General features: G+C 51.6%; 2 protein-coding genes across 2 annotated transcripts; one reads left to right on the top strand and one right to left on the bottom strand.

Annotated features, from left to right (window-relative positions):
- Positions 1 to 893: 893 nt before the first annotated feature.
- On the bottom strand, positions 894 to 10,332 carry NCLIV_048230 (Aminopeptidase N, related; the record flags this gene model as incomplete). The annotated part of the gene is made up of 13 exons (XM_003884374.1): positions 894 to 1,246; positions 2,680 to 2,870; positions 3,371 to 3,573; positions 3,915 to 4,277; positions 4,865 to 5,210; positions 5,610 to 5,801; positions 6,262 to 6,340; positions 6,493 to 6,565; positions 6,764 to 7,003; positions 7,325 to 7,507; positions 7,879 to 8,067; positions 9,042 to 9,195; positions 10,178 to 10,332. 13 exons carry the CDS (start codon positions 10,330 to 10,332, stop codon positions 894 to 896), a joined length of 2,721 nt encoding a protein of 906 aa, XP_003884423.1.
- A 944-nt stretch (positions 10,333 to 11,276) lies between these two features.
- Positions 11,277 to 13,001, top strand: NCLIV_048220 (conserved hypothetical protein; the record flags this gene model as incomplete). Its single annotated transcript, XM_003884373.1, has 2 exons — positions 11,277 to 12,398; positions 12,948 to 13,001. 2 exons carry the CDS (start codon positions 11,277 to 11,279, stop codon positions 12,999 to 13,001), a joined length of 1,176 nt encoding a protein of 391 aa, XP_003884422.1.
- Between the last annotated feature and the right edge of the window lie 852 nt (positions 13,002 to 13,853).

Below are 13,853 nucleotides of genomic sequence, written 5' to 3'. Positions count from 1 at the left end.
CTTTCCATCTGCTCTCGCCATCCGTTCACATAGACATATCCCTCTCACTGTGGCAGACCAGTGTGCCCTTCTATCGCCTCTACATACATCTCCGGGCGTTCTAGCTCTCCGCCACATCCGTCTTTGTGTCTCCCCCATCCATGTAGACTTCCCTTCCACCTATCCGTATCTGTGTCAATCCACCCTGTGTTTTTGATTTGAGAATGCGATTTCCTCTTACACGCAGCCACGACTCCCTCTCTCTCTCTCTCTCTATATATATATATATGTATACAGAGAGAGATTGGGAACGAGTGTTTCGTTGTTTCTCCAGTCATCACGTGGCTACATCTTGTGGGCGATATAAGCAACCGAGGCCTTTGCCTCTTCGGTTCCATGCTTGCACACTGTTAAGCAAACACGCCCTCGACAACGTGACGATACCCACTTCGTTTTCTCACTGCTCAGCAAAGTTTCAATAAAAGCACTCTCTGGTTCTCCAGGTGGCATCGGACGGGGTGCGCGAGTGCATGTGGTATATCTAGTGTACAGACACTCCCCAAATCGGGTTTGCGGTTCCCGCTACTCCCTCTTTCTCTGCTTGTCCACCGCGTGGTTAACTCCGCGTGCAGCGGAATGTCCAACGGCCCCACAAGTGCCAGGAGAGGAGACCAACTCTGGGAACGGCATCGCCTTTTCCTATGCAAAGTGTCCTGGGAAGATTGAGTGCTCTGACAGCGCCGCCAGCCCTCTACCTCTCGTGCGGGCGGGGGAACAGACACACTCTCTCTCCAAGCAGTGTGTCTCACTTTCGCTAGGCAGCCCCCTGGGGAAAGACAACTCCACCGGAAGGATTGCGGGAAACGGGGCTCGGGCGCCGCGAGGCACCCGCATCTCTCGTTTGTTTTTCGCGTTCACGCGTCGTCTTCGCCCGCGAGCGCTTTGTCGACGACTTCTTTCAGGCCCAGAGACAGTCCCGGCTTCTCGCGGAGCTTTTGCAGCACACCCTTCAGCATCTCCCTGCGGGGAGGAGTGAAGCGTTTCCAGTTCGAGAACGCCGGACCCGCAATCCGCGCGGAAACCAGCGAGTTGTGCTCGTCGATCATCAACAGAAAATCGGTGACCATCGCATACCCGGTTCCTGTCTTGCTGTGGAACTGAGGGCTCGTCGAGCTGAAGGCGCGGAAGAGGGAATACGCCGGTCCAGGGACGAACGGTTGGAAAGCCTCGTGGCGACTCAGAGCCGCGACGCGCTCCAACGTGGCTCCTGAATGTAACGGTACAAGCTGTAAACAAAGGACTCCTTAACTTAAACTGAGGAGTCAAGTAGGTACAAACCGTACAAGGATTAATTATGTCCATCTGTGCATCTAAGTTGATACTCGGTTATATATTTTAGACGCTAACTTGCGGTAGTATCCTCCAAGTAGCCAAGGTACCAAATATGGTATTGGAGAAAGGAGGTTTGTAATCACTGTAGCACCCCAGAAACTCATTTGTCCCCATCCATATATTACGCCTAGAACATAACCGATGTGGAATAACCTTAATGTAGTAGGATATTGAAATCCAACACTTTTAGCTGTCTTAAGCAGTCCAGTGGGGTGGTGGTACCGCTTGGATGTCTGGTTTAGTTTTATATCTACTTACTATAGCCACTGCCTTCCTTGGATATGTACTACCATGGGGACAAATGAGTTTCTGGGGTCCTGATTATCTTTGTTATATTAATACATGGTCTCCACATCCTTTAAAATTTTCGTTATATTCTTATCTTAGTTAATGGTCTGGGGCATCTAAGTTGATACTCGGTTATATATTTTAGACGCGAGCTATAAATACTCTGATTAAAGAATCCCAACGGAGGATATGGTAACTTCTTTGTACCAATCTATATTGGGGGTCCGGATCCAAGTTCTATTGTGTTAGCATGGTTCTCCCAGTACGATGGTACTGATCATACTAGCCTCGGTTATATATTTTAGACGCTAACTTCCCGGCTAAACATCCCTTTTTTTTGAAACACACTTCCCTTCTCGCACTGGTTAGGTACCTATATGGCTAGTCATATAAGTACACGAACAGTGGACCTATGGGCGCTCAGGGTCTAACCGTCGGGCCATCTCGATCCTCATATTCAAAGATAATTCATCGAATGAAACAATGTGCTCCAACGCTAGTCTAAGTCTGTCCCGATAAACTACAGTTCTGCTTAAACTGAGGAGTCAAGTAGGTACAAACCGTGTCGGGCGCCGACGACGTCGTTTGCAGGCTCATCCACTTCTCCGTCAACACAGCGTTGCCTGAAAAACATCCGAGGAAACGGTAAAAGTGAATGAAGGAAACAGAGAAGAATCGAGACGGGGGAGGGCAGGAACAGAGTCAGAAAGAGAGAAGGAAAGCCCGCCAGAGAGACGAGGCAGTACGGAACGAGGGTGGGAGAGCTCTGAGAAGAGGGAAGCGGAGAAAAAAGAACGAGAAAGAACCAGGAGGCGACCTGAACGACACGGGGCACGGTGTGACGGAACACAGAAACGACGTGGACTGATCCATGTATTAGGGCGAAGACGTCTAGAACCTGCTGATTTTCCACCCTCGAAACACATGCTATTCCATACAGAGATGTATCTCCATATAGACTCATATATATATATATATATATATATATATAGGGTTGTGCACATCTTCATGAGAACTGACCGGCGACTTCCTGGTAAAAGTGCTCGAAGGCTTCGTCTCTCTCTCTTCCTGGGATCTCGGTGAGCACGGTAAGAGCGGCAACTTTGTCGGACATGACCATCGCGCGGTGGTAGTGCCTGGAAGCGAGCAGCGCCGATTTCTCGTCCAGCGTGGCAGTCAAGAAGCGGAGAAGTTCGTTGCGGAGGGCGCGTCTGACCACCGGGGCAAAACACGAGACACCAAAAGTCGAAGCCACCCTCAAACTAAACGTCCACGCGTTGAATTCCCAAACATGGAAGGCACTCGCGAAAGAGAAAGGAATGCAGCCACCCCACAAATAAAAGCAGTGGCAGCGTCAGTCGACTGTTGGGGGCACTGTTTATCTCGAAGGGTTCTGCCTCGCCTCTCGAGACCATTCTGTTGTTTGCCTCTTCTGGAGCATCTGCTGCAGCCGCTGCGCCTCGCATCGCAGAACTTGAGTCGCCAACAGAGAGGAAAGACAGTGACATGCCTTAATAAAACAGATTATGATTACGAAGTGGAACAAAGAGAGCCTATGCTGTACCCCAACACTGATACTGTTAATACCACTGTAGAGGTAGAGCATATCATCCCTGCCCGGTGTCTCTCTCCACTCGATTGTCCCTGTGTAAAACTTTCTATCCAACGGTTCCAGTCGCAGCCTTCTCGCGTTTTCGTTTTCCCTTTTTACCTGCCCCAGTGAGGGATGTCGGCGCCAGACTCTTCAGTGCCTTCGGGGAGTGTGAGCTCTCGGTATAGGCGCAGCATCTCTTCACCCAGTTGCTCGGCCACGTCTCTCCTGACGGAAGTCACCGCGGCGTGGATAGTGTCGGGATCGATGCTGTCGACCGCCAGTTCCAGCTGGGCTTTCGACGGCAGAGTCAACAACACGGCCTGAAAACGCAGGCGCGCACCACCCCCTTATACGCCATCATTCGGTCAATACCCAAATCACACATACACATCGTATATATGCATACATATATGGATATATATGAATGTATGTATTTCTATGTATAAATATACATATATATACACATATACATATATATACACATATATATTTGTATGTAGCCATATGTCTTTGTGTATCTGTTTTCGGTGTAATGAAAGACTTCGCGCTGGCCACGATGGTCTTCCGTTTGAGACCGCCACCCGTAGATCTGCGTGTTCTGCTGAGTGTAACGCTTTCCTGGGAAACGTTCCAAAAGTCCGACAATGGGCTGTTCCTTCACCTTGATATCCTTCTTCATGCAGGACTCGGGAGCTGTCACAATTGTGCGCATTGTCTCCACGTAGTCGTCGGGAAGCGGTGAAAAGACGTCGTGTTCTGCCACATCTCCATTCTCGATTTCTTCCGCTCTCGCGTGGTACTCAGAAATGCGCGTGAGGAGCACCCCGCGCGAGAGCGTTTGAGACGCTTGCCACCGGTTGACCTTGTCCGAGTCGTGGGCCACCAAGAACGCCAGCTGCTCGACCGTCTGAGCGGGGTAAAGCAATTTGACTGGCGCCGAGAAGTCTCGCAGAACAGAGAGCACGCAGTCTTCCGTGACAGAATCCAGAACGAACGACTGCTCCTCTTCCGTCAGCTCCCGAATCTGAAAACAGCCCAGCCACATTCTCGGTATGCACCAGATCACATCGACACAGAGTTGGCTAAACAGAAAAGACACAAGAAACAGGCGCATGCACAAACACACACTACGGGGATTCGAGGTGCAACAGCTGGACAGAAATACACTCACGGGTCCAAGGACGCTAGCAACTCGTATGTGCCAGGGGAGGCGTGCGTGTGTTTTGCAGTTACAGCTCGAGAGACGCACTCCAAACTGCATGTGGATGCACCTTGCAGAATGTCTATATACCGAAAAGGGAAACAGGTGGAGAAAAAGAAGCGTGCCAAGCAACTGCATCAAAATATATATATATATACATTCACATACAGTGACAGGGAGAGTGAGACGTAGTTATGATATGCATCTCAGAATGTCGTCTCTTCTTTGGTGCGCAGGCTGCGCAGTTTCAAATGGGATGGCCCATCAGCTTTCTGTTCACCTTCCAAGGCACGCCCCGAAACGGTATTTATACCTGGATATGCGCACCGATAAAAATATGCATATCGCAATATATACGCATTACGCGCAAATCTTCATTCACATATAAACACACAAACTGGATAACGTACCTGAGTCGCGGGAGTGAGAACATCGCGTTTGCTGTCTTTGCCAATGCAACCGACAGCGACAGGAATATGCAGAGGGAGTTTTTCCTCCTGTCCCGGCGTCGGCGGTGTATATTGGCTGAGGGTCACATGCATCTTTTCCTGCGCGGCGTTGTACGAAGAATGGACGAGCGTGACCTGCGGCGTCCCTGCCTGGGTGTACCACCTTTCAAACTGGGTCAAATCTTTGTTGTTCGCGTCTGCCATGGCGGCGCGAAGGTCGTCGCATGTCACCGCCTGGCCGTCGTGCCGGGAAAAGTACAAATCCATGCCTTTGCGGAATCCTTCCGGTCCCAACAAAGTTCGGTACCTACGCAACACAAGACCACGAGGAATCCAAAGCATATCTCATCAAGTGTATATATGTATATTTTGGTTCATTAGTAATGTATGGAGATGAGGCACATGTGCATCATTCTGACCTATATGTGAACAAATAAATATACATATATATATATATATATATATAAACAAAAAGGGAGGTTAGAAATCGTGCATGTCAACAGGTCCATACGTTTGATGCTTCAGAGTGGGTGATTGCATTTAGTATATAGGCCTGCCCAAATGTCTTATGTACGACTTGCACGGGGTAGACAGCGGTTGAAACGATTGCGGTTCTATATAGCATGCGCGGAAGGGCTTCGTTCCTTCTGGATTCACTTAGATGCGATTAACCTCGGCACCTTTCAGGTAAACCGTTCGGGTGTACAGGTTCTCAATCGACTTGTATCGTTCGGGACGAATCGGATGAGCGAATGGGCCACTGTCTTCGCGGAACTGGATGCTAAGAATGTGGGAGACATCATCAATTCTCTTCATCGCACGAGAAGTCGTTTCCTCCGTGAAGCTGTTATTGCGGAACATCGTCAAGCCTTCTTTCAGAGTCAGCTGGAACCAGTCGCTGCATACCAGACGACACGCAAAGAAACACACAAGCTAGTGGCAAGCTCTTGCCACGAAGGGACGCGCAGGCAAGCGACCGAGAAACAGAGGAATCGAAGCCGCCAAACAGAGTAAAAAGACAGAGACGTTCCACTAAAGATTATCTGGTGAACTACCCGCAATTCACCAGCCTAACAAGAGGGACCGAGAGAGGGGCGTGTGCAGGCCGAAAAAAAGAGAAGGCGGCGTCGTACGGGGCGAGGAGACTACCAGAAAGACTGAAGGGATGAGCTATGTCATGGAGATCCACGGCGCGGACCCTGGGCGGGACGAGAACCGGAGACAGCAGAGGAGAGACTGGAAAGACGCACAACGAGAGAATCGACGGAAGGATGCGACTAAGTGATGAGAGAAAAGGACGAAGAGACAAATACACGACGAAGAAAGGAAACAAACAGAAAAGTGTGTCTCAGTCTCACCGGCAAGTGACGCGGTTTCCGGTCCAGTTGTGGAAGTACTCATGGGCGACGACATCGACGACCAGCCGGTAGTCAGCATCTGTTGATCCCCAGCACCCCACAGCGCGAAAAAGATGTATCATTCCCGTCCCTGTTGCATCGTTATTGATATCTCACTGGCATGCTGCTGACAGACATGCAGATGTTCTTCTTCTCGAACCGCGTGTCTCCGGTTCCACAGACTATGCTCACTCGGATACACAGGGAAGGCGTCAACGAGGTATGTTCTACATTTTTCAGAACCTTTAACAGACTGCGCTACAATCTGCAGGGGGATAACGCTGACAGCTTCGATACCACTACAGCCTCGTGCCTTGCCCCCGGTCCCAAACCCATGATCTTGAAGTGTACCAGAAGACATGTGATCTCTATAGTTTACCGCGACATTACACCGAGCATGCAATAGAATTTTTTCGCCTGGGGACTGCACAGTTTGTGTTCTCGGGTTTTCGCCCGCGCCTACCAGTCGTGAGCTTGGGATCGGCAAGCAGGAGGCTGCACTGAAGATGTTGAGCGACGTGTTTTCCATCGCTCCAGGGTTGAAGACTTCGACGCATAGCACCCGGAACTCCGTGTACTGGTACTCTCTGCCGTATGTCCGTTCGTCCCAGCGCATTGCCTTGAGCAGAGTGCGAAGTGCCCATTGGAGCTGGTGCTGCTGGTGGAGCTGTGCGTAGATCGACACCTTCACGCGGCGTCCAGACTGAAGAAAAGAATGCGTGGAGGCACGTATACTGCAGAGTCATTGAAATTAAAACACGGCGAGGGACGCGAAGACCTCACAGGCTTTTTCTGGACGACAAAGGGATAGACAGTCGTGTAGCAGTGGTCGTGGGAGACGCGCACGAGCAGAAATGCATTTAGACTAAACGACACGGATACAGACGCAAAAATTAAGCAGCACAACAGAAAGGGGATATCGAGACTGAGAGAAAAAGGGAGGAGATGCATAGGGAGCGAAGGGTTAAAAGTTGGCTCCGCTAGTTCTTCGAATGCTACTTTTGCTCTCTTGCTTTCTTCCTACCATGGTGATAAAGTCGTCACTGACGGACGCGAAATTGCCAGCAACGAGCGCAAAAATGTAGGACGGCTTCGGGTACGGGTATACGAACTCCGCGAAGTGACGGTTGCCCGGCGCAGGTCCAGAGAGAACTTTGTCGCCATTGCTCAGGAGAACCGGGAGGTCGGTGGGTGCTGACACGCGGACCTATGAGAAAGGAAAAGAAATCACGCAGTTAGTCAGTTTTTCTCGTGCAATGACCCCTGCACTCCGCATAATGAGTCGCGACTCGAACGGGCAAGGTCACACGCGATTCTCTCCGGCAAAGCACGCGCCTCCCATAGAAAGACCGTGGAATTGAGTCTGGGGAAAGAGCCAAAAAAACATGGCTTCAAGAAGGAGTAGTACATAGCCGGAGAATACAGAATATCCTATCCCCGTTACGCAACATACTCGCCCACAACCAGGTGCGAGGACGGGGTAGGCTAAGGAGGTGTAATGCTCCTCGAAAATTCTAAGTGGAATTCGCCCCTCTTTTTCTGACGAGTTCTTCGTGTTTCGTCTCCTCGCTTCCTCACCTTGTAGGTGGCCAGAACATCGGGTCGATCGATGGAGTAGGTGATTCTTCGGAATCCTGAGGGTTCGTTGAGGGTGACGAAGATGTCACCTGCCTTGTAGAGACCGAAGAGCGCCAGGTTGGCCTTGGGGTTTATGGACACCACAGTCCTGATGTAGAAGCCGTCTTCTGCTCTCGAGGGCAGAAGGTGCTTGGCAACCGTCAGTTTGCCAGAGTAATGCGGTACTGGAACTGGGTGTTCTCGGCCACATGCGCCTCCAGTTCGGTGAAGTGCATATGAGCTTGAGAACGCAGAGAGGGCGACGCGGGAGTCGCCCGAGTAGACAAAGCGATGCTCTTCAAGATCACACTCGCGTCTCCATCGAGAACCAGGTCCATGTGCTCTGTGCCGGAGCGACGGTACAGGGTCAGGAGGGAAGTGACCTGCGGGAAAAGAAAAAATTGATAGAAAACGCAAAGGAGAGGAAAGGAGACGGGGGATCAGTGAACACAACAGCAGAATAGAGCAGAGGAACACGGAGAGATGAGACGACGACGAGATAGCGGATGGGGATACGGAGCGAAAAAAGGAACACACGGCAGACAGACTCCAGCACAGGCCGAAGAAACGTCAGCAGGTGAGAAAGAAAACACACACGAACGGAAAGGAAGTGAGGCAGACGGTTGGCAGAAATGAAGGCTCAAGGGGACAGAGGAGACACAAGGGACGAAAACTGTAGAGGTGGAACGCGACACCCCAATATGTGATTTCCCAATAGGGAAACATTTTCCTAGTTCTTAAATAAAAAGTGTTTTACTTGAGGACCTGAATCACCCTAGTACTCGAAGAAAAAGAAAAGATCAGTCATTCCCTTAATAGTGGCGAACAAGTAGGGATAAACATGTTAGATGCTTAGATTAAATAATGCAAATTGGGTTTGAGTTAGTAGTCGGGAGATTCATAAGCAAGAACGCAAGGAGAGACCAAATTTCGAAAACTCTCGACACAGGTACACAGCGCCGCAGCCCCGTACAAGAAGACCCCCTCCCGCGCCCAAAGATCAGACTCTGCGTTCTGCTCAGGTTGATAGTCCGAGCTTCCGGTTCCACGAGCGGTGACCACCAGAGATTCACAGCATACGTGCACATGTGCACGGGGCAGACGGAAAACAGAGACACACTCACAGTCGTGTCTTCGTCGTCCAACTCGAAGTTCATTACGATGTCTTCAAGGTAGAGGTTCGGAGGCGCGTACGCCAGCCTCTCCACGGCCTTGCATTCTCCATCTGCCTCTCGCGCTCCTGCGACTTCCGCCTTTATAAAGCAGGCGAGCAGAACGCTGAGGCCAACCCAACCGAACAGCCCACTGGAAACGCCTCTTAAGAGACGCAGTGGTGACGGCGTGGCCTTGATGGTTGCGAACGACTGGACGGGACGCCGAGGGAAAAACGCTTCGGAACGAAGGGAAGAAAACGCGATCCCGCACACTGAGGAAACAAATACAACCCTGATAACGGCCGCTTTGGGGAATCATAAAACATAGCGGCGCGGCTGAACCTTGAAACGCCGAACGCGTCACGCCACGGGCCCCGCCATCCTGGGACTTGGGGCGACGAAACGGGAGCAGTTCCAGTGGCATCAGCCCCGGATGGTTCTGCATCTGGAAACACGGCTTCGTGTGGCTGAGAGAACAGTGCGGCTGAGAGAACACGCTTCGGACGAAGCGGTAAGAGGTGGAACGGCGTCAGAGATTACACAAATTGGGAATGGACTCAACTGCAAACAGATCCTAACTACTGAGCAGGCGTACTACTTCCGGAAGCAGAGAGTATCGCGTGCGGTGAGCCTGCCGCTCGGTTGGAACGTGTGGGAAAAAACACGCCCTGACGGCGCAAGTCAGGAAAGACACGGACAAAGCACAAAGGGTCGCAAGAGAGGCCAGTGTGAACCACCTCTTCGACAAAAACAAGCGTTCCTGCTTCCAAGTGTAACATGTGGCATCTCTTGGACGGCGACCGAAAACGCCCACCGATGTGCAACGGCGGTTGCAGGATCACGGCCGCTCGTGTCTCGGGCAACGGCCGAGGCGACGCCGTTGCATCCCGAAATGCCATATGCGGTCGCCAGAGTCGGCGGTGCCCGGCGTCACGGTGCTGTCCAAGTTCTTCGGAGAACACGAATCTGAGCAGTCGAAAGCACACATGGGGATGGTCCGCCTTGAGAACCAGACTGGAGCTTCTGCGGCAACCAGGTCGGACGAGACGATTGGCGGACATTCCGGGTCCGTCCCCATCCCGTGTCTCGCGCGGGCGACCGCCTACCAGGGAGAATTTTGCTCCTGTGACGCTGGCCAAGATCCTTGCAAAATCTTAGATGATGCTGGATTGGTTCTTCCATCTTCCAGCGAGTTGCGATTCGGGCACTCCACTACAACCGGGAAAACCTTGGAGAGAACGGGGCTGGTGGCAAACGGCATCGACGACGCACGTACCGCCGGCAGTAGTGTTGAGTGAAGTAGCTTGCCTTAAGGGGTTGTGCACGAGATTCGGTTTTGCCACGGAAGCTTTGCAGATTTCGCTGTGCAGAAGCCATGTAGCTTGTCTGTTCAACGTTTGCTCTGCCCGAAAAATGGGTTCTTCAATGGGACGACAGCATTCGGCGGGGTGTCTTCCGGTCAAGCACTGGTTGACTCGCATCAGGGATCACGAGCGCCACGGTCACTCCCCGCTTCAGATTGAGAAGCAGGAGAGACCGATTCCCCGTACGGACGCAGACTACTGTACAAGAGAACCGCTCAATTTCTTCTTGCGCATGGACCCTGATTTCTTTTACGCCGTCACATCCTGTCTCTTTCTCGACGAACTGCCCCGTCTCTGTGAGGTGTCGCGCCGCTTTCGGGCACTCGTGTGCGATGGCAACTGCGCAGAACGTTCACTAGGTCTAAGATTAAGTGACGGACTTCTTAGATACCTCTTTGAAGTGGACCGGGAAAGGCAATTTCTTCTTCGGAACTCACAGTCTGGGGAAATTGACGAGGCCTACCCAGAACTCGGTGGTCACACAGCTGCGCTGATACCGCACGGGCCACCCGATGGAGCGACTATTTCTGGCACACCAGGGCCACACACTGCCAACTCATCTTCTCGCAATTCACGCGCTGTTGTAAGAGGTAAGACCCGCCAATCAGAGCGTTCACTCGGAGACGGGCTTTCGGGAGGGGCTGCAGATTTAATTCCCGACGGCGGGGGGGCTCCAAGACAGACAAAGTCTGACGTTGTGCCGAATCCGCACAAAACTGCAGGGAGTGCCGGTGAAAGAAGCACTGGGGTGCAGTCTTCGTGGATTCAGGAGCGATGGAGTCCCGTTCCGGCCATCGCTTCTCCTGGACTGATTATTCCCCGGGAAGAACGCAAACCCATCATGGAGGGGCTTCTCCAGCAGATGCTTGCAACAACGCCTCACATGCGGGTGCTTGTTGTCAACTGCAAAGAAAGCATCCCTCTAACAGACTTGTTGGTTCAGACGCTAATGAGTCAGTTTCGGGCCATTGAGGTTTGCCACCTCGTCAACAGTGAGGGTGATGTCCATACTATACTTGCCGAGCTTATTCCTAAAGCAACACAGCTGAAGGAGCTGTATATTGGCAGTATGCTCGGGTGGACGGACCATGAAATGTCTCTGGTTCTTGCCTCCTTGTTTAGTAGTTCTCCAAGTCGATTGTCCTCTATTGCCATATCTAGTGGCGCGGCCCTTCTTCTGAAGGGAGCAGAGATCGCGAAAACGACACGGGAGGCCGGCACACTGCGAAGCTCCGATCGCACAGCGTTTTATTCGGTTCGACGTATTCATTTCGTTCCAGATGGTCTTTTCTTCCGAGGCCGGCTGTCGGTTATCGTCAGTGAGTTAAATAAGCTTTGCTCCTTCTTCCCAAACTGCGATTTGTCTCTCGATGGGATGATTGTGCTACAAATACCCACGCGTCGCCCTAGAGACGGTGACGTGGACGAGGCTGGCTCCAACGATGATGAACTCCTGTTTGATGCTCTGTTCAAACCTGGAAAAGTATTCAGGAGTTTGGGCGATGAGTCTTCGTCAATTTTCCACATTAGCAGGTTAGCCGCTTGCGACTTCATTGCAAATGGCGTATCCGAGGAGGCCTGCTTCCAATTTTCAGCGGCTCAAAGATTTATCGTGCAGCACTACGAAGGCCTCTTGAAGCTTCAGAATCCCGTGCTCCCTTCTCTGGGCGTTTTGGCTCCTCCGAACTGGTTGGCAAGCTACGCAGGGGCCGTGTTCCGCAATCGATTTCAAATACTTTTCGATCGCCTTGAAGCCTGTGTTTTTGTTCTTCCTGCCGATTACTCGGGAAGCCTGGAGGCGCTCTACGAAGAAAGTCTCGGCATTCTTCGTGAACGCCGCCACAAAATAAGGGGCGTCGAAATAAGGCGGACGCCGACGACTCTCCCAGAACGTGCCACGCCGGCTATGATGGACCTAATGATCTCGAACATGTTCCAGGACAGTCCCATGGCGTTACGTATTGTACGTATCACATGCCGTACACGACTTGAGGTTCATCGAAATTTTATCGCGGAAATTATGGGCCTGGTTAAACAAACGCCATCACTCGATGTGGTGGAGGTGTCTATTGGGCGGTCGAACTCTGAGGCAGAAACATTTCAATACCAGCGGGATTTCTGCACCGCGCGCCATGACCTGCGAGAGACGTTCTCAAAAGCAGGTTTCTATGATCGTGAAGTAACTACCGACCGGTGCGACGTGCTACTGTTTTTTCGGCAAACGAGAATACCAACAGGTGCACATAAGTGGAAGTTTCCGAGAAAGGGATACGGTCTCACGCGTTCTTCCCAGGTGAGAGGTTCTTCCCCACCAAGCGGTGAACTGATACATCCGGACAGGAAACGTCTACTGCACACCAGTGACTGCAAAAGAAATGTCAGTTCACCCTTTAGTGGACGCAGTTTAAAACCGGACGCTAAGTACAGTGAGTCTTCTGGAGGGCACGATTAAAACTCGTCACTGATTCGCGTTTTGAACTTGGCATATGCCAGGAATGATGCTTCTGTTCAGCACCCTTCGTTTTTGGCGAACTTTGACCTCTCCTTTTCCGTTCAAATGAACTGAGTGCTCTACCTCAGTGTGACGGTCATTTGCGACAGCAGTTTCGAGAATGGTACAGTCCACGTAGCTCGGCGTTTCCGCAGCGCTGCCTTGCCAATTTCGGATTCTCGCTCCACACAGTTGACTATCATTTCCTCTCCAACATCCGTAATGCGATATCAAACCCGGTCTGGTATCAGAAACTTATGTTCACGCACGCCCGTACGTTCAAAACTCCCTCGTCCGGGAAAACATGAAGGTATAAGGGATTGGTGTGTTGTGCGAGGGCACCGGGCCCAGGGCACCTCATTATCTTTCCTTTCTGAAGTTTAAACCGTCTCCGCTACCAAACTGTGGCTTCACGGCATATTGGTCCAGCTTCCACACTGGAGCAGCGTGGGGTAGGGAATGGGCCGACGCTGCTCCATCAAAAGTCATTGGGATTCCTGAACCCCTACGCTGTACAGGGCGGGACGCTCATCTCGTATGTAGGCAATAGAGACGTCTGTAGACTAAAGCGGAGACGTATGTGGGTAGAATTTACGCAGAGGTATCTCCGTGATGCACGTTGATGACCGGTCTATCACGAGCTTTGCTGCGCCCGTGGGTCCTCTTTCCGATAATGAGGACGGTATAGCCATCGACAGAAGCTATTAAACAACGTACGGGAGAGTGTTGCTGCGAAGAAAACGATTAACTGGTTCCAGTTTCATTTTTTGCTCAACTGCTGCGTTATTCCGAAGCATAGTCTCACAACGCCAGCGGGGGTTGGCTGCGGTCGCCGGCAGCCACTCCTACTTCTAGCTGAGCGGACCTTTTCCTCTGGTCGTGTAGTGTACAGGCGTAAGCAAGAACATGGTGCCACGGTATGACAGC

Source organism: Neospora caninum, chromosome X (genome assembly GCF_000208865.1).
Source record: "Neospora caninum Liverpool complete genome, chromosome X".
Lineage (NCBI taxonomy): Eukaryota > Apicomplexa > Conoidasida > Eucoccidiorida > Sarcocystidae > Neospora > Neospora caninum.
The sequence above is the reverse complement of the archived record's forward strand: the minus strand, read 5'-3'. Positions and strand labels throughout refer to the sequence as shown.